The 21621-nt window shown below is 45.6% G+C and overlaps 2 protein-coding genes across 4 annotated transcripts in view; both read right to left on the bottom strand.

The window, feature by feature from the left end:
• Positions 1-21621, bottom strand: part of GTF3C3 (general transcription factor IIIC subunit 3) — a 127055-nt gene that overhangs the window by 75600 nt on the left and 29834 nt on the right. For all 3 annotated transcript variants that reach the window (XM_068248116.1, XM_068248117.1, XM_068248115.1), the window contains exons 7-8: positions 20710-20875; positions 12501-12648 (exon numbers count right to left, since the gene is read on the bottom strand). In XM_068248116.1, coding sequence (XP_068104217.1) covers positions 12501-12648; positions 20710-20875 — 314 coding nt within the window. The remainder of the gene's footprint in view (positions 1-12500; positions 12649-20709; positions 20876-21621) is intronic.
• Positions 5091-6429, bottom strand: LOC137528433 (putative nuclease HARBI1). Its single transcript, XM_068249720.1, has 2 exons — positions 6094-6429; positions 5091-5900 (listed from the first exon to the last, which is right to left on the bottom strand). Exons 1-2 carry the CDS (start codon positions 6397-6399, stop codon positions 5091-5093), a joined length of 1116 nt encoding a protein of 371 aa, XP_068105821.1. The 5' UTR covers positions 6400-6429.

Here is a 21621-nt window from a genome sequence, read left to right on the forward strand (position 1 = left end):
TGCCAAGCACAGGGCCCCAACACTGGCCCAGGGTGGCCGCTACACTTGTTGTGGGTGCGTCAGCAGAGTGCAAGGTTTTTGGCAAAGCTTCAAACCTTGCACTGTAGTGCCAAGCACAGGGCCCCAACACTGACACTGGCCCAGGGTGGCCGCTACACATCTAGTGGGTGCTGCAGCAGAGTGCAAGGTTTTTGGCAAAGCTTCAAACCTTGCACTGTGCTGCCAAGCACAGGTACACATGTACTGGGAAATTGAGGGATGAACATAAAAACATAACTTTTTATTGAATCAAACAGACAAGACAGAAAACGATAAGCACATCATCTACAGAGCGTAGTAAAGCACAAGGCAAAAACCATGAAAACCAAAAAAAAAGAAATGCGAAACCATCTACAGTGATTGCAACATGTAGTCCAAGGGTGGCGTACTGTAATGAGCTGGCGGCATGTACATGGCACGATTGTCAGAACCTTGGGAGGCACTGTAGCGCATGTTTGGTGTGGCGGATGTTGATGCAGGTGGAGTATCACCGATTGGCTCACGGTACATCATGGCAGAGTCAGAGTTGTTTCGGAACTGTGGTTGGCAGTGGTGATTCCGTGTGCTCTGACACCGTGAGCAATTTGCAAAATACAGTTCAGAGGGAGGTCCAGCCACCAACATACCATGCAACCCCTTGTACACTGTTTCGCCCATTAACATCTCGGCCACTGTGCGTTGCTCTGGAGTCATTTTGGCCAGTTGTGCACTGAGATGAACAACAAACGGATCCACCGGCGCAACAGGTCTTGGCATTACCGCACTCGCCATCTCAATCAGTCTTTTCTCTACAGCATCGGGGGAAGCACACCGTTTCCGCTTTCCTCTCTGCATGGGTGTACTGTTGCGTGGTCTGGCTTCCTGTGTGTGTGCCCTCGGGGGTGATAACGTGACATGGGGGAAACGTTGGCTGTTGTCCTGCAACATGGAGAACAAAGAAGGTAAACCAAATATAATCACACAATAAAGGAACATGATACTGTTCATTGAATAGACCACAAAAACAACAGACGCTGAAGTTCGCAAACAATAGGAACAGTCGGACCCCAATTATACATCAAAGCCACACAGTGGGTCATACATTGTATGTATTGTATTGAATTGTGCACTGCGTCATACAAATTCACAAAGTCCTTTGTGCAAAAACAATGTGTTTGTGGTGCTATACTTGGAAAGAACAATAGACATACATTCTACATATGCAAATATGCACAATTCAAAGCTTTTTCACAGACTGCAATTAATTACTGTTCTGTTGGCTGTCTATTGTTCTCCCCTCGTGTACCCAAGAAAGTTATTAGCACTTCATAGTTCATGAATGTGTGAATGGCTGCCGCAGGAGACACTCATGTAAATGAATGCAATGTCATCCAGCCGCGGCGGCCATCCACACAAGAATGAAAGTGACACGCTGCGTGTGGCCAGCACGATGTGTACCCAAGGGGATGTCTGTCACGGCCGCTCCCCCGTCTCTGGGACATCATCGCTTCCCGTCTGCGTCCCTTCCGTCACGGTGATTGGATGGAAGGGACACAGGCGTGGAGCGTCGTGGGGGGGCAGACATGTGGAGGTTCTCTAAACCACCTGGGGTTCTCTTGAACATTGGAGGCGCAAAAGCCTGCGAAAACGTTTAACTGCTGCAGAGCGGGCGGTTTCGTTTCTGCAAAACGCCTCCCACTGTGGTGTGCATTAGCCCATTGAAATACATTGGGCAAACGGATGTGAAATACATTGCGCAAGCAGATATGAAAACGCAAACGTTGTGCCGAAACCCATACAATGCGTTTAGTGTGAAAGGTGGCATAGGAAAAATTTGGACTACGACTTACCATGGCTTCGTCCACATCTGCGCATGAATCCTCTGTACCTTCTAACACACGGCCTGACGATGTTGTTGTTGTTTCGTCATCCGTTACCTCTCGCTGGGTATTCTCTGGCCACTCATCATCTGAGGGGTAGGACTGAAGGTTGCCACTTGAGGGACGCATAATCTCCTGGTCCCTGACAAAGGAAAGTATGTCGTAGTACCATAGACGGTCGGGGTCATCTTCAGCGCCAGCACCAGATTTGTTCCTGGCTTCAATTTTTTTGGTTTCCTTAGAAAAAACTGACCGAATGTTAGCGATTTTGCTACGGACAGTCGCAACTGTAGCAGTGGGGTGAATTGTTTGCAGGAACTCCGCAAGTTTCTGCAGCTGAGCTTCCTTCATGTGTTTGTTGTGGTAGTCCTTGCTCTTTACTTTCCACACTGCTGTACAGGTGCGATACACTTCTATGAATTCAGCTAACTGCGTGCGGTTCAATGGGAATTCGTGGTTTTTCCTTGGCGCCATCTGTAACAAGAATAGGAAACATGCATTATGAACAGTACTCCATGTCTGGCCAAATGTATTCACCGAATAAGTGAGCTCATGCTGGGGGCCTGGAGGTCCCCTGTGATCGCCGTCGATTTACTATTACAGCGCTGCATTTTGCATTGGGGAGTGAACAGCTGATTGGCTGGCGGGGGGGAGGGAGCAGGGGAGAGGGTATTAACATAAAAAAGGGGTAAATATAACAATATAAATAATCAGAAAAGGGGGAGGGGAGCACAGGTATGCAGTGTTGTAGGGCCATTTAGCTTGGCCTTAAAGCTGCAGTGGCCAACTACACTTAAAATAGCCTGGTTGCAGGGGGAAAAACATACAGAACAGTTCTACTTACCCCAATGTTGAACTCACGAAGGGACGTACGATGGGCTAAACGTGTACACCTTCCAAAGACGAACTCCACATCCGAGTGTGCAAACCGATGGTATGACCGAGCGGATAGCCAGCATATTTATAGCCAGGCGGACAAACGAGGGGACTTCCGGTCAACTAACTACTTCCTGTTCAGAGTTCAGGAGACGACGCATGCGAAACGTGCAATGGCGCTTCTAGGACAATAATGGTGTGGTTGGCACTGCACAAAATGATTGTAAACCCATACGTAATTACGTTCGTATTAACGTGTTCATTTGAGAAGTGGGCAAAGATCAGTCCATGCATATGCATACCCACTTTTGTGGTTTAGAATGATGGGCACTTATAAGCCACATGTGCATGGTCTGAGCCCAGGTATAGCCGCCAAAGAGGGCCGCCATACCTGGGCACAGACCATGCACATGACGGGGAGACCTGGACCCAGGGAGGCACTGCTTGCGCTTGCCTCCCTGGGTCTGCACATGCACAGACGCATGTGCATGGTCTGTGCCCAGGTATAGCCGCCAAAGAGGGCCGCCATACCTGGGCACAGACCATGCACATGACGGGGAGACCTGGACCCAGGGAGGCACTGCTTGCGCTTGCCTCCCTGGGTCTGCACATGCACAGACGCATGTGCATGGTCTGTGCCCAGGTATAGCCGCCAAAGAGGGCCGCCATACCTGGGCACAGACCATGCACATGACGGGGAGACCTGGACCCAGGGAGGCACTGCTTGCGCTTGCCTCCCTGGGTCTGCACATGCACAGACGCATGTGCATGGTCTGTGCCCAGGTATAGCCGCCAAAGAGGGCCGCCATACCTGGGCACAGACCATGCACATGACGGGGAGACCTGGACCCAGGGAGGCACTGCTTGCGCTTGCCTCCCTGGGTCTGCACATGCACAGACGCATGTGCATGGTCTGTGCCCAGGTATAGCCGCCAAAGAGGGCCGCCATACCTGGGCACAGACCATGCACATGACGGGGAGACCTGGACCCAGGGAGGCACTGCTTGCGCTTGCCTCCCTGGGTCTGCACATGCACAGACGCATGTGCATGGTCTGTGCCCAGGTATAGCCGCCAAAGAGGGCCGCCATACCTGGGCACAGACCATGCACATGACGGGGAGACCTGGACCCAGGGAGGCACTGCTTGCGCTTGCCTCCCTGGGTCTGCACATGCACAGACGCATGTGCATGGTCTGTGCCCAGGTATAGCCGCCAAAGAGGGCCGCCATACCTGGGCACAGACCATGCACATGACGGGGAGACCTGGACCCAGGGAGGCACTGCTTGCGCTTGCCTCCCTGGGTCTGCACATGCACAGACGCATGTGCATGGTCTGTGCCCAGGTATAGCCGCCAAAGAGGGCCGCCATACCTGGGCACAGACCATGCACATGACGGGGAGACCTGGACCCAGGGAGGCACTGCTTGCGCTTGCCTCCCTGGGTCTGCACATGCACAGACGCATGTGCATGGTCTGTGCCCAGGTATAGCCGCCAAAGAGGGCCGCCATACCTGGGCACAGACCATGCACATGACGGGGAGACCTGGACCCAGGGAGGCACTGCTTGCGCTTGCCTCCCTGGGTCTGCACATGCACAGACGCATGTGCATGGTCTGTGCCCAGGTATAGCCGCCAAAGAGGGCCGCCATACCTGGGCACAGACCATGCACATGACGGGGAGACCTGGACCCAGGGAGGCACTGCTTGCGCTTGCCTCCCTGGGTCTGCACATGCACAGACGCATGTGCATGGTCTGTGCCCAGGTATAGCCGCCAAAGAGGGCCGCCATACCTGGGCACAGACCATGCACATGACGGGGAGACCTGGACCCAGGGAGGCACTGCTTGCGCTTGCCTCCCTGGGTCTGCACATGCACAGACGCATGTGCATGGTCTGTGCCCAGGTATAGCCGCCAAAGAGGGCCGCCATACCTGGGCACAGACCATGCACATGACGGGGAGACCTGGACCCAGGGAGGCACTGCTTGCGCTTGCCTCCCTGGGTCTGCACATGCACAGACGCATGTGCATGGTCTACCTGGGCTCAGACCATGCACATCCAGGTCTCCCTGGGTCCAGGCAGTCCATGCAGCATACAGGCAGAGACACACACAATTAACAACACAGCACACCAGAATACGACATTTTGCCACTTCTCCTCAGGGTGGTTCTCCATACAACATGGTGGACCACCGAGTCTGTATAATAAGTGCACTAATTAGTGGAGGAAGGGAACATTAAAGTAGAGATGTTGGAAACAGACACATGTTGGATACACGGTAGGTAACTGTTGTACATTTGATAGTCAATAAGAACATCAATTTCCTGTAGCAATCATTTTATCCTGCCAAGTCACTGCACCTGACCCAGTAAAGTAGTCCTTGTATTTGTCCCTGTTGGTTTTTGCCTCGTAGGTGGGATTGTGTGAGGAACCGCTGTGCAACGGAACCATCCCCGGATGTGCCCTCCACTCCGCCGCCACAACACTTCCATTTTCAAAATCCTCCTGGTCTACCATTGTCGGTGGGCAATACCGTTGCACGTTTTTCTGCCGTAGGAAATTGTGCAGAGTGCACGCAGCTTTGACAATGACCTCCACTTTATCTGGGTCCACATTGATAGCCGTGAGGAAAACCCGAAAACGCTGTGCCAGGATCCCAAAAGCATTTTCCACAACACGTCTAGCACGCGATACCCTGTAGTTAAAGATCCTTTTCGGCTTGTCCAGTCCACGTTGAGGAAATGGCTTCACAAGATTCTCACCCAGAGCAAAAGCCTCGTCAGCCACGAACACAAAGTTTAGATGTTCCACTGTGTCATCATTGTTTGGCAGTTGCAGCTGTTTCTTCTTCAAGCGGCGGTTGAATTCAGTTGCCTCCATTACACCACCATCTGAGACACGGCCATTCTTCCCCACATCCACCATCATGAATTCATACCGTGCATTTACAAGCGCCATCAGAACCACACTGAAGAACCCTTTGTAATTGTAAAAGTACGAGCCACTGTTGGGAGGTGGGTTGATACGCACATGTTTTCCATCCACTGCACCTCCACAATTAGGAAAATTCCAGATCATGTGGAAATCATGGGCCACTGCCTGCCACTCTGATGCATCTTGAGGAAACTAGAAATAAGGAGAAATACATGGTTAATCATCTGAAAGTACAATGTCGTAACAAAGGAGAAAAATCACTACAGAATAGGTTGCCAATGTAAACACTGTCATTTGCACAAGCGTTTCAGTTTGACGTTCAGTTTAAAAAGTTATCACTCGACAGCACACGCAAAACACACAATCCAGAAACATAAGTACATACCTTGACGTACTCGGGCATCAATTCCGACACAATAGCAGCACACGTTTCGGGGATGATTCTACCCAATGCCTGGGGTGAAATGGCAGCTGTAAACTTTAGATCTGCATATGAACGTCCGGTAGCCAGGTAGCGAAGGGTCACTGATAGACGCTGTTCTGCAGTAATAGCTGTTCGCATCACGGTGTCCTGCTTTGTTATCTTCGGCCCGATGCGCTCCAGCAGTTCATGAAAGTTAGCGTCTGACATGCGCATGTAATTGCGAAAGTCATCAGGATTGTTCTCACGCAACTCACGGATCAGACCCATGTGTCCCAACTCTTCCCGTTGTAGCAACCATTTCTTGCACCATTGTCGTCTCTCTCTCCTCGTCCTCCGACGCTTTGCTGCCGCCCTTCTCCTAGCTACTGCAGTCAATAGCAAAAGTCCAACAAAGGTCTGCAGACGATCTGGCTCGTACACATCCATGCTGACTCCTTGCTTGCAAAATGGCGAATGACACGCTCGCTAATCCGATCGGGCTTTTGTTTGCGGAACACTTCCGGCGTATTAATATTCCGCACGGAAGTACTATCCCTCACTCCTTATAACCTGCCCCTATCGCTATCGAAAACTAAACGAAGGTATAAACGAAAACCAAAAAAGGAAGTTTCGTTTCGTTTCAAGCAACCCTTCGATCCTGGAAAAAACGAAACCATCAGTATCGACAGCAAAAACGTACCCGTGGGTGGTGATTTTAACCATACGATCGATTTCTTCTATTTCGATAAGTATAAATGGTACAATCGAAACGAAGGCAAAAACGAAGGCAAAAACGAAACGTGTATTCCCAGCATAAGTCGTAGAAATAGCCTTTATACCCAAGAACGCTTTGTGAGCAGATCTGCCCCTGCTTTCACTCCCTCTGCTGACAGCCATGAGCTAACAGAAAAAGGATTTACGCTTACAAGGTCTCTTGCTGCTCACTAACAACTTTTACTGTAGGTATATGGAGCAGGATTTAGCATTATTGAAAGAGAAACTCCCCATTTTTTGTTTTGATTTGTTTTTTAAGAAGAAAAACAAAATAAATTCAAATAGAACATTGTTTATTCTCCACAACAAAAGCAAAGCTGTTGACAGCTGCAAAGGTTTTGTGAATTATTCAAACATACGGGATGAGAAAAATGATGTGCGATTTTTCACATAAGTGTTACTTTATTCATATAATTACCGCTAGGTGCAAAACATTTTTCATAACGGGCTTAGCGTTCGTGAAACATGTGATGAGTGAAGTCGCCAAAAATGTAAGAATAAGTTATTGTGGTGAAAGTGAAATCTTAAGTAGCAAGATCCTGCCAAACAGCAAGTGCTTTATATAGGAAAAGTGACCATTTTCACAGATAATGGAAATATTTGCTCTTCAGGCTCTTCGACATCTTCTTGCTCTTACCTGAAGTGGCATAAAGCTGGAATAAGCTACACTTCACTAACAAGAGCCTGACTGTAAACCGTCCACTATAAACAGCTTGTAAGAGTGCTTTTAGCTTTTCTCTCTCACTTATGTGGGAAATAGCTGAAAATACCTTCATAATGGTAGCTTAGTGAGTGCTCAAGAACAGATAAAAGCAAACCTAAAGTGTTTCTGCAAACTAGTGCGGCAGAAAACATTCAAAAATTCTAACACAACATTCTAACCCATAGTTTGTGACTTTTAAAGTAATGCAATTGTAGAAGAGAAAGTATGATCAGTGCCTATGTGAAGCAGCACAAAATACAATTTAGCTTGCAAGTTAGTATAGTAGTTGCACTTGCACAGTGTGCATTCTGTTATTTTCTGCATAGTTTATGCTACAAGTTGTTAAAACCCACACCTGGCCATCATGTAATTAGGTCTACAAAATTGTGCATATTGTAGTGTTATTCATGTATAGCAGAAGTCATGCTCATGCAAAAGGATGTGATCAGTATTAGGGCCGGTTCTCACTTGGGCGATTTGCGTTAATCGCCGGCAATTAACGCAAATCGCCAAACGCAAATTTGAATCCTGCACCAACTTCAGCCGATTTCCCGGCAATCGCGTTTAGTGCTATAGAAGTGCTAATTGCGAAAAAAATCGCCAAGTGTGACTGGAGATTTTTTTCTCGTTAATCGCCAAAAATCGACAGAGCAAAACAATAGCAAAAGTGTTAGCATTTGACAAGTGTGAATGGGCCCTAAGGGCTGCACGATTTTAGGAAAAAACTGAGATTTTTTTCTCAGAAATTGTGATTTTGATTTGATCCACAATTCTTCAAATCAAGCTCTAGCACTAAATTCAGTGCCACCTGTATAGGTTATCTAGGTACGTGCATCCAGTATAGGTAGCCAGTATAGTTGCCCCCAGCATACATTAGCTAGGTAGGTGCCTCCAATATAGATAGCCAGTCTAGTTGCCCCCAGTACAGATTAGCCAGGTAGGTGCCTCCAGTCTAGGTAGTCAGTTTAGCTGCCCCCAGTATAGGTTAGCTAGGTAGGTGCTTCCAGTATAGGTAGCCAGTATAGTTGCCCCAAGTACAGGTTAGCTAGGTAGGTGCCTCCAGGATCGGTGGCCAGTATCGTTGCTCCCAGTATAGGTTAGCTAAATAGGTGCCCAGTATAGCAAGGCAGCATAGGTGCAGCGGCAGGGAGCAGCAGGAATAGAGCAGTAACTCACCTTCCCCAATCCCCGCTGCCTCTTTCTACTTCCTCTCCCAGGTGTCCGTCACGTTGGTACCAGCGCCACCTGTGATCACATGCTATTACATCATCACAGGCGGCGCCATCAGCAACGCGACAGACGTCTGGGAGAGGAAGTAGAAAGAGGCTGCGGGGGATTCTGGAAGGTGAGTTACTGCGATATAATTATACGCATGGAACGCAGCAAATTATACAGGGAAAAAAACCCGCCGCTTTCACGATTGCGTAATCATCGTGCCCCACATCATGATTTCAACTTAGAAACGATTTATCGTGCAACCCTAATCAGTCTTATTGATTTTTAAAGCTCTTATTTGCTGTAATAACTTTCTGCTTTAGCACACAACATGACCTTACAATCACAGCCCGTGTAAACGAATCACGTTTCTGGTACATACCAGGAACACTAGTGCCTCCGTGTGCTAACAATATGCAAGCAGATTAACATCAGCAGAGGCCGCACCCATTCTGCTTCTGGTAGGAAAGGTAAGAAGGAGAACAATGCACTCAAAAGGACTCTTCAAGACCTTTAAAGGGGACCTGAACTCTTGCAAAGGACAGAAGGAAAATACATACAATGTGCATTTCTCTCTAATTCCTCCTAATCTGTGACTAATCATCCTGGATGTGATGTGATCTCTCAGCTATGTCTGCTTCCATGCAAGCAGGAAGTAGACACTGCAGATTTATTGCAGGATTTGTATCAGCTGTGACAAAAAAGTTTTTCTTCAAATGTTTTTATGCTGTTGCTTATCTTTTAGGCCTCTTTCCCACCAAGACATTGCGTTTTAGGGGACGTTATGGTCGCATAACGTGCCCCTAACGCAACGCCTGGTGGTGTTGGAGGAGGATGCCAGAGTGAGCTGCGTCATGCAGCTCTTTGTGCGCACTGCGCAGTACAGACTGCGGAGACCACGTGATCGTTCCGAGCACGTGGTCTCCGTGGCGCTGATTGGCTGGCGGGACCACGTGATGCGGAGTGTTCCACTCCGCATCACCTAGTCCCGCCAGCCAATCAGCGGCCGCTCCAGGAAGACAACACTGCAAGTGCAGTGAATATTAAGTAGCCATGTGCCTGGCTACATTAGCGGACTCTCCCCGCCTCCTCTTCGGCAGCATATATTAAAAAAAAAAACATTACTGAGCATGTGCACACAGTCTAACACGGCTAAAGCCGCATATAACGTACTGCATGCTGCACTTTCCCAGAACGTGCAGCGTTACAATGTAACGCAACATGGGCACTGTGAACAACCTATTGACTTTTCATTACTGTGCGTTACTCTGCGTTACAGGCTGCTCTAACGTGGGACTTTAACATCTCACTGTGAAAGCAGCCTTAGAGCAGAGAGGAAGTTCTAAGTTCAGGTCTGCTTCAAACAAGCTCTTGGGACACTTGTACACATGCTTGATTCTCAATACGATAAACAATGGGTCTATGGATGGCTTCTCACTCATTTTTGTAATGTAAATAGTGTTATGTTGTATTTCAGAACAAAAGTTAGTAATACAAGCACACTTTCTTTTTTCCACTGTGTGCCCTTCAATCTGGCTTTTGAAGCGCATAAGATTTGCTGAACGTAGGCACACTTGCTTCTTCAGACAAATTCCAGGGCACCCTTTGTACTGCTTCTGTTGCAATGTCATGCGATTCTTGTTGAATCACACTGCACTATCCGCAGAATTTCTGATGTGACTTCCATTTGCTGTAATGGAATGGGACTTTCCAATCTCATTACAAATAGAGTAAAAAATGTAGAGCAAATATAGAGGGAAAATAACCGTAATCTTCCCTGTGCACTAGCGACTGGAAATCGAAAAAAAAATTACATAACAATGGCATTTCTAATGCAATTAAAAACAGGGAGAACTAGGGAATTAATCCCAAATTCTTGTTGAGCTAAGCCCATGATATTCCCATCCCTGTCCTTTTATGGCGAGTCATTTTTTAAACAAAATTACTATAGGCTGTAAATTCCAATGTAACGTGGTTGAATGACTTCTGGTATAGCTTCTTCTTCAGCCTATTCCTGTCACTGGACATCATTCTACTGCCTTGTGACAATGCTCAACTTGAAGCAGAACATCAATAAAAATATGCACGCAACCTTTTTCTTTTACATACAGCTCAAAATCTGTACCGTTGTCATAGTCTACTGTTCTTAACAGTCTATGGCCAATCTGAAGAGAGAACCAGTCAACTTGCCACTTACCATGGTTTGGTGGGATGTAGTAGGAAACCAGCATGCCCAGAGGAAACCCACACAAACACAGGAGCACATAAAAGCGTGATGCATAAAGTGTCCTGGACAAGATTCAGACCCTACTGCTGCAATATGAGAGTGTTGATTACTATGTCACCATACAGCACCTCCAGTGAATACTCTGTTGTCTCCAGTGCCTGAAACGGGTGACCCAAGAAAAATGACCATTAAGGCAGGGAACATACTTGACTGTTTGGTACGCGTTTTCTGCACAGAAAAACTGAGAACTCACGTTAATCGATGTGCTAGTTTACACTTAATGTGTTTTTCGCATGCAGAAAAAAAACTGACACTCTTTATCATGATTCTGCACAATTTTGTCAGTTTTCTGTATCAATTACATTAGCTGCTGTGAAAAAAAACGCACGTTTTTCTTCATAGAAACACACTTGGTGTGCAAAAAACATACGCAAAAAAAGGCGCACAGAAAACTGAAAGAAAAGTGTGTTCCTTGCCTGGATAAGGTCATTCCTGACAATGTTAGATAAAATAAAAAAAACGTGCCGACATCATAGTGGGCAAATAAAATGCAAAAATAATCAGTCCTGCAGAAGGTAAGTTTAAACAGCCAAAGCCATCCCTTCACTCTCAGTATCAGTATCTAGGGCAGGAAATCCAATTAGAAAATAATGTAACAGCATTTAACATTTAAATAATTATGCCTCAGGCCCAAATTCAACATTTATGTGTGGCACTAGAAATTATGGGTAGGTCAGACTTTGAAAGCTTCTTAATAGTAAACCATGCATTTGAGTATCTTCATAAACACTAGCTATATAAAGAAAGGGGGATGGCAGAGTGCTTTTGCTTTAAACGCTGCAGTCAGGAAGAAGGCCAGGATGGGGCGGTGCCTACTTCATGGGGACAGAAGCAATGTCACCAGTACTTGCTGTATATGGCCACAAATTGCATAGGATTTTAAAGTACACCTGAATCAGGGAAAGAACTTGAATCAAACCCATGGAGGGCTAGATTATCTCATCTTGAGAAGCCAGATGCTGCTCGCTGTCTTCAGAGTCCCTCCTGTACATTGTCCCCAGACTAGTCCTCTTCTTCAACAGGCTCTCTGTTAATCAAAATTTTCCTCCAGCAGTGAGCAGCGATTCAGAGCTGCGTCTACGGGTGCTTACTTTCACTGTGCATGTGTGGTTTGAAACTTGCACATGCGCATTTCTGAATAGCTCATTGCCACTGGAGGGAAACTTCCAGAAGGCTGGGGACAGAAGAGGACTGGGAACGGGACGGATCCCGAAAACAAAGTGCAGTATCACTCTTCCCAAGATGACGTAATCTAATGTGGGCTTTGTTCAATTGTTTTTTTCCCTGATTTTAGGGGGACGTTTTCTTTAACTTTTACCATTCTTCAACAATGGACAAAGTTAACTTTACTTTACATTTCATACCAATGCAGCAGAAAAATAAGGCATACTAGAGTAATGGCAAGAATACCTCGAGAGCTTTGTCATACTGGTTGTTAGAGATGTATAGTTCTGCAGCAATATTCACATCCTCAATTGCAACAAGATTTTGATGTTTGGAAAAAGCTTCTTCAATAATAACAATGGCTGAGGCAACATCATTTGTTTCGTAATAACTCCTGCGGAAAAATAATGTGCAATATTGTAACACATGACCGGTCTTCTTCAAGAAACAAGTTATTATTATTATTTAGTATTTATATAGCGCCAACATCTTCCGCAGCGCTGTACAGAGTATATTGTCTTGTCACTAACTGTCCCTCAGAGGAGCTCACAATCTAGTCCCTACCATAGTCATATGTCAGTGTACGTATTGTAGTCTTGGGCCAATTTTTTTGGGAAACCAATTAACTTATCTGTATGTTTTTGGGATGTGGGAGGAAACCGGAGTGCCCAGAGGAACCCCACACAGACACGGGGAGAACATACAAACTCCGAGCAGATGTTTACCTGGCTGGGATTCGAACCAGGGACCCAGCGATACAAGGCAAGAATGCTAACCACTACACCACCGTGCTGCCGCAAAACAGCCAATTAGCATCATTATTCAGTCAATGTTTTGACATGAAATCAATACTATTAGTTGCTACAGGCAATAAAAGGTTTTCTTTACCTTAAGGCCTCTTTCACAGTGCGACGTTAAAGTCGCAGGTTAGAAAATGTTTTAACGTGGACTAACGCACAGCAATACTAAGTCTGTGCAACATTCACAGTGCACATGTTGCGTTTGTGTGTAACGTGTAGCATTATTAGAATGTGCTGCATGCTGTGCGTTATAAACATTATTAACTGTGTTGGACTGTTTGCACATGCTCAGAAATGACTTGGAAGCATACTTTTCATTGCCTGTATGCTCTACTGTATGCGACGATAACGGGCCATTAAGTTGCGTTGTGAGTTTTTGGGACGTTGCTTAGTTAGTTTGCGTTGCGACTTTAACGTTGCATCAAAACGCAATGTCCCACTGTGAAAGTAGCCTAAAGGGAAACATTAGTGAAAATAAAAGAGCAGTTTAACTTACCTGGGGCTTCTTCCAGCCCCTTTAGTCCTTCTGTACCCTCGCTGTCATTCTGTGACTTACCAGTCAGCCGCAGCAAGTCGTGGGCTACTGTTTATGCCTTCTGATCGTGCTACCACCGTCATTTTATTCTACTGCTCTTGTGCAGAACACCCTCATGCACAGAAGTGTGATCAGGAGGTGTGCAGCCCGGGGCCTGCTTACAGCTGACAGAAGGGCGCTGAGGATGACCAGAGGATCATGGAATGATGGCGAGGGCACAGGAGAACTGCAGGGGGCTGTAAGAAGTCCCAGGTAAGTTAAACTACTCTTTTTAATTTCAGTTTAGATTTCCTTTAAGAAAACCTACTATACCTGACATCACATTTAGTTAACAATATGTAAAACTGCACTATCTACTCCAAACAACACACACCATTTATTTCCCTTTAAATATAAGCTGGCCTATTATTTTCTTTGAATAGCAGATACCAATACCTGGGCTGCTGTCTTCTACTGGTATACTGTTACTCATATATACGTTACAATTTCAACCCTTATGCATAACTACAAAACTCAAATTTAAGAAAACAGACAGCAGAATTAATGCTGACTAGTTTAGCTCTACTTCACTGCTTTCTGTCACTATGCTGTTTACATAGTAGGGTGTGTGACCTCCTACTAATGTGGGGTGCCTGTCACAGTTTTTAGATTTGGACTTCTTCACTGCTACCTAGTCTCAATGTTGTCTAATGTTGCTTCATAAAAGCTAGGACCATTGGTACTGGGTAGTGGCAATATGGCTCTATCCCAAAGACATTGATGGGAACCTGACAGGGGTAGAAGGCACTAGTGGTAGTAAGCGCTTTTGGTTTAATAGGGATTTAACTGCAAATACCTTGCTAAAAACTGATTCCTGTTAACAGGTGTCAGTTTAAAGTTCTAATCAAACAAACAAACAAACACAGAACATTTATATCGCGCTTTTCTCCTGGCGGACTCAAAGCGCCAGAGCTGCAGCCACTAGGACGCGCTCTATAGGCAGTAGCAGTGTTAGGGAGACTTGCCCAAGGTCTCTTACTGAATAGGTGCTGGCTTACTGAATAGGCAGAGCCGAGATTCGAACCCAGTTCGCCTGTGTCAGAGGCAGAGCCCTTAACCATTACACTGTCCAGCCACCACTGGACTAATGGCCATAGCATGACAACTTGCTCCCCACTGTCAGGCCAAAACTAGACGGGACCATATTTATTTTTTAAGGAATTTATGTAGGAAAATGCAAAAGATGATAAATGGGCAAAGGTACTACAATATTTTCATTTATTTTATGTATAAAGTACAGGGCGGCGCACAAAACACGGGCGCGGCTCCCTGTGAAGTGTGTGATTATATAGGTGCATGCCGGCTGGACTCCAAGCGCCACATACTCTATCCCTGCTGTGTGTGTGGGGTCTCTGGTTTAATGAAGCGGGTTTTGCCTGAATTAGCTGCTGTATGAGAGCGTTACCCACACTGCAGCAAATGCAGACGAACAGCAGGGACTGTACACAGAGATTGGCTAGTATCTGCCTGTAAACTAGCGCATGTGAAGGGGAGCTGGGCCGGTCTTTTGTGTGCCACCCTTTTTATAGGGAAAGCAAGTCTTTAGGTTTTTTTAAACTTCCTTGATGTTCTAGCTCTGCTATAAAATACAATACTACTGGGAAGGATTCAAGCTACTAACTAAAGTTGTGAACACACCTTTGATAGATGTGGACTGTCAGGGATTAGGACCTGATCCCCTTGGGTAACATATTTGGTCCGGGCTGCACACGTGTGTCAGCTGTGTAGCTGATGATGCGCTGTGTTGCTATGAGGGGGGCGAGGGAGGGACAACGAGCGGTGCATGTATGACATCACACTGCGGACAGAGGAGCAGCATAAACAATGGGATCAGTGTTGCTGGTGTTGAGTAGATCAGTCTGGCGGGTTGCTCATGGGTTGGGGGTCGCAAGCTACCGTACACACGCCTGATTGTCAGCTGAGGAGGTTGTTATCGGGCTGCCTCAGCTGACTTAAGTCAGGCGTGTGTACGAGGCTTTAGACAGATCTAAAAAGACTGCTTTGCAAGAGACTTATAGTCCAACAGTAAAGCATTATTTTTCTCTAGAGCTAAAGACTTCTAATTTTTTTTTACATACTTTAAAGCCGTTGTGATTTTATCTTTTGCTTTGGAAAATTGTTTTTCAGCCTTAATCATGCATTTACAAAGAAAAGCTCTTGTCTAATTAAACGTTATACATTTTGTTAGATAAGGAGGATAAGAATTTTTTGTAACTTGTTTCAAAAAGATAAGTGCTATGAAATTCATTAATGGTTGTGAATAGGAAGCCTCTCAGTAGCTGCATACAATGGAGCTTTTAGATGCAAGTGGGTGCTATGCCTGAACTCCCAGAAGAAAAAGAAAAAAACATTCACTGCTGCAGGTTTAAGGAATACCCAGACAGCTCATGGTGACCAAGAACCACCTATGAAGGGCTAAAAGAGACCAAAAACCCTCTATCAAAAAGCAAATCTAGATATAATGTTGCCTTGTATTTAGCTTTGCTTTTTGATCAAGGAATTTTTCAAGCCCTCTCCTGTCCAAGCCCTGTCACATGAAGCCATATCAATCCATACCATGCACTGATGAAAACCACATAGTCCTTCTGGTTTAAGAAAAAAATTGCTTTGCTGTAGGTTTATTTTTTGCATTTCCTGACATGAATTGGTTAAAGAACAGTAAAGCCACTGTTAAGCTGGCCATACATAGAGATATATATATATCATCATTTGAGTAAGCCTAATATGATTGGATTGGCATAAAATATACAAGAAAAAAAAATTGCTCAGAATGATAAATTATGTGCTAATATACTGGTAGGTGATCAGAGGCGCCAGCAGAATAAAATTGATCTAAAATTGTTAAAAATTGCCGAGAGGGAAAGTGGTGGACTTCCCCTCAATAATTAGACACCAAGGTCTGTCATCAAATCAAACGAATACATTTATTCAATAGTACCCCAAAATCTGCAACGCGTTTCGTGGGAACAGACCCACTTCTTCAGGCAATAAAACGGGGACAACAAACACAGCAATCAATGTGCAGTGAATTTAGCACCTCTGCACAGAGGTGCTAAATTCACTGCACATTGATTGCCGTTTTATTGCCTGAAGAAGTGGGTCTGTTCCCACGAAACGCGTTGCAGATTTTGGGGTACTATTGAATAAATGTATTCGTTTGATTTGATGACAGACCTTGGTGTCTAATTATTGAGGGGAAGTCCACCACTTTCCCTCTCGGCAATTTTTAACAATTTTTATATCAATTTTATTCTGCTGGCGCCTCTGATCACCTATCAGTATACTTGAGTCCACCCCAGGTGGAGGGGTGATTCTACCCCATTTTTTCTGATCTACAGAGAGCGACTTCTTAATCCTGAGTGAGGACAGGTCTAATCTCCTCACCTGCCTATACAGTGGTTGCCTGAGCGGTAACCCATGTTTGTGAGTATAACCATCTCACTTATTCATTTCCCTTCGTATCTCTGACATACTACACCATATTGGGCTCTCGATTTCTCTCTTTTCTACAAATTATGTGCTAAGTTTGTTCGAGACCCAATAATTTCAGTGAGCCGTCAGGCCAGATAAATTTGGTCTCAAGTTAAAATCTTATTACTTTATCTTCTAACTTCTTAAAAATGATTGGCTAACAATGGATCACTAACTTTTGAACCTATTGTTTAAATAATCTTAACACAATTTCTCTGAGAAAAACAAGCTGAAAAAAAAACACCCTTTTGATAATTAAATACATCTGAACGCTGAAGATACAAGAACGTTCACCGGAGTATGCTTTCCACTGTAAATTTTAATAGGAGAAACGCTGGCACTGCAGCCTAGAAAGCGGGGGGGGGGGGGGGGGGTCAGAATATCATCACCTGGTTCCTTTACAGATGCAAGTCAGCATGCTCTGACTGGACCTGTGTATGTAAGGCATGCAGGAGAGGAGAAGAAAGCTGGCACTGAGATATACATGTGATATACCCCTTGACCCCTTCCATTAGCCCTCCATTGTCTAATATTGTGTTTGATACGATTGTTAAAGGGAACCTAAACTGAGAAGGATATGGATTTTAAAATAATACCAGTTGCCCGAGTCTCCTGCTGATCCTGTGTCTCAAATACTTTTAGCCATAGTCCCTGAACAAGCATGCAGATCAGGTGCTCTGACTGAAGTCAGACTGGATTAGCTGCAAGCTTGTTTCAGGGTTGTGATTCAGCCACTACTGCAGCCAAAGAGAACTGGCAATTGGTATTGTTTAAAAGAAAAGATCCATATCGCTCTCAGTTAAGGTTCCCTTTCAACACATTTTCCCCTTTAATTCACTTTAATCCAGTGCACTATGTCACTACAGTTTTGCTCTAGGAGCCATTTTTACATAGCAATTAGTTTTAACCTCCCTGGCGGGAAGCCCGTGCTCAGCACGGGCTATGCCGCCGGGAGGCACCGCTCAGGCCCCGCTGGGCCGATTTGCATAATTTTTTTTTGCTACACGCAGCTAGCACTTTGCTAGCTGCGTGTAACATCCGATCCCCGCCGCTACCCGCCGATCCGCCGCTATTCCTTGCGCCGCGGCCGCCCCCCCCCCCAGACCCCGTGCGCTGCCTGGCCAATCAGTGCCAGGCAGCACTGTGGGGTGGATGGGAGTCCCCTTTGACGTCGGTGACGTCATCTCGCCCGTCGCCATGGCGACGGGGGAAGCCCTCCAGGAGATCCCGTTCTTTGAACTGGGATGCCGCTGGGGGGATGCCGCTGAGCAGCGGCTATCATGTAGCGAGACTTTGTCTCGCTACATGGAAAAAAAAATAAAAATTAAAAAACACTACTTTGCTGCCCCCTGACGGATTTTTTTAAACCGCCAGGAGGGTTAATACCCTTCGGTAATGCACCTTAACAAAGATCACAATCACTATTTGATCAATAGGATGTTACATTCCTTATTGCAGCGCTACACTATATACAATATTTCCCACAGCATTCATACACTGTGCTGAACAAACAGCCATAATCTTTTTGGCCACAAGATTGAGATCTACTTTCTCTGACTTGCATTACGGTTTTCCCCAATGCGTAATTTTCACTATGGCCAACCAACGGGTTTGACCTGGGGACTCCGTAATAAGGCAATGCATTTGGTATGCGGCTTAACACTGACACGCATAGCGGCTCATTCCATTATTGGCTGCCTCGCATAGTGAATGGACCGAGTAAATAGCAACGAACGCCGCGCGCCTGATTTCCAGCTAGAAATGCCGGATATCCGGCCACACCGCCCTGCAGCCTCTGTAGAAGTGCAGCACCACAAAACGGCTGCCAGGCTTTTAGTGCCCAGCACCCACCATCACCCTCCTTCCCACCACATACCGGTATGTGCAATTTATGATCAATACTGAAGACATGTCACTGTACATTGTTTATATGCACGATTTAATAAGGCAGCATTCAGAAGTGCTGGCCTTTTTCTCCTCCCTCACATGCCCACTGTAAATTTTACACAGAGGCAGCATATTTTCTACTTTTCTTGCTTAAATAGCATTGCAGTTACATTGGACAGGCCAATAAAGCAGGTGATCAGAGGTACATGTGGCTTTAAAAAACACACTTTTGAGGTTCTGGAAATGGTTACTGGTAAATGGTTTATTCCACATAGAGAAAGGTGTAACTCTTCTGAGCTGCTGCAAAGAGGGAAGATGTGTGCACGGTCAAGTGATCTGCTTTGTTTTTTCCAGTCTAGTCTTTGCATTATGCAGTCAAATTATTTGGATATTAAACTGACAAGTTGTATGTTTTAAGCAACACTGTGGGGTTCAGAAATATCCCATGGTTACATCCAAGGGATGTACCAGTTTCTACGGAAAAGGGAGGAGAGATAATGGTGCGGTGGATAATGGAGTGGCTTCCGCTCAGTGGTTTGAGGAGGGTAAAAATACACAGTCGCTGTCATAAATGTTCTGGATATTTAAGTGACCTCAGGGGACACCTGTACGTAAGCTAAATTCTCAGCCGACAATGGCCATCTCTGCCAAGTGTCATCTAGCATGTGTACCTAGATTAAAGGGATACTTAAAGAGACTCTGTAACAAATTTTTCAGCCTTTCAGCCTTCTGTTCTAATGTGCTCTGGCTTACTGCAGCCTTTCCTAATTGCACTGTCTCTGTAATAAATCTTATCTCCTTTCCTCTGTCGTGTCTGTCGGGCTAAGGCTTGAATGTGTGGAATGTGAAGGGCTGCTTGTGATTGGATAGAAGCGATACACACCCTCTGCAGGCCCCCTGCACACTCTGTATGACTCACACACTCTGTTTATGTGAGCCTATCACAAGCTGGTTAGTTTGTTTGTAAACACTGCCTAAAACTGTTAATTACAAGCCAGGATTGCAGCAGAGAGTGGCAGAAACAGCACAGAGGGGTACAGGAGAAAATAAGGAATAGAATGGTATGCTTTTTAGTGTAAGAATATTAGAGTACAGATTCTCTTTAAGTAATATAAAAAAAAGCAGTTTTACTTACCTGCGGCTTCTACTGGCCCCCTGCAGTCATCCTGTGCACACACTTGTACTTAATGATCCTCCGGTCCCCCACCGCGGCAGAGCCTGTTACCGGCCACTGCGTCTGCAAGCGTCATTGTATGCACTCCTCTCGCCAGGAGCATTCCGTGCAAGCAGATTTTCTCAAACTGCACCTGTGTAAACGAGGACGCGGACACAGTGGACGGCGACAGGCTCAGTCACTGAAAGCATAAACTGAGCCGTGGCGGGGGATCAGAGGATCGTTGAGTACCGATGCGGGCACAGGGCGACTGCAGGGGGCCAGGTAAGTAAAACTGCCTTTTTTATATGACATAAGTATCCCTTTAATCAAGGTGGGGAGTGAAGGTGCATAACTGCATGACACTATATTCCCATTTCAATATCATTTCTTTCTCAAATTAATACTCAAATCAAAATCTCTAAACTGACAAAAGTAAACAGGCTGTTTAAAATATTTGCAGTACGCATAGTTGTCCTGAAAGGAATTTTCTCTCCACAATATTATAGTTTAATGGCAATTAAAAAAACAAACAAACAAACAAACAAACAAAAACAACAAACAACTTACTTAGCCATATCTCTTGCAAGCTGCATGAAGCGTTCCCCATCAGATGGAGACAACAGGTTTAAGATTCTACGGTATCCATCCATGGCCATCTTGTGGTCTCCCACCTGCTCATAAAGGCTGGATCTTTCCCACAAGTAGCGAACATTTGTAGGGCTATACTTCAGTGCTGGAAAAAACACCACCAACTCTGCATTACAATATGCACAGCAAAGAAACAACATTACCTAAGGCTCTTATCAGTTTAATAGGTCCAATTATTAATAATATTCAAAACCTGGCATCCGTAATGCCACAAAAATTATAAAGTGAAAGCAAAACGAAACAGCAGCTCTTCCTTTAGCTAATTATTTAACCACGATTACCATACAGATAAATATCTATAAATATCAGAATCATTTTTACACAAAAGGTGTCATACGCAGAATTATTTGTGGTTCACATGGCATGGCAAAGTACAAATACAGATGTGCAAAACAGGCAATTGTAAATATGAGCTTTACATTTACAATCACAGGATCAACGGTTTTGATGGGGCCTGCGAAAAGATAGACATTCATTTGGTGCAGTTCAGTAACAGCCCTGGGACCGTACTGGGCCTTGGCAGTGGTACCCAGAGCAAAGCAGCTGCGAGGTTAGGCTGACTTTAAGACTGAAATTATGCTGGTAGGTGGGCCTGGCAGGGGGAGGCTTGAGTTTTACAGCAAAACTGCTTGAAGGAAGAAGGAGTTCCTGCACCTGGTGGTTCTGGATGGTATAGTTCTGTAGCAGCGGCCCAGTGGGAGGAGCTTGAAGTAGCGACTGCCTGGATGGGAGGGGTCACAGGCGATCATGGTGCCCCTTTTGTTCATCCTGGCGGAGTAGAGGCGATCGAGAGGTGGTAGAGGAGATCCAGTGATCCTCTCCGCATCAGTT

The sequence above is a fragment of the Hyperolius riggenbachi genome, chromosome 8 (assembly GCF_040937935.1).
Source record: "Hyperolius riggenbachi isolate aHypRig1 chromosome 8, aHypRig1.pri, whole genome shotgun sequence".
NCBI classification, from domain to species: domain Eukaryota; kingdom Metazoa; phylum Chordata; class Amphibia; order Anura; family Hyperoliidae; genus Hyperolius; species Hyperolius riggenbachi.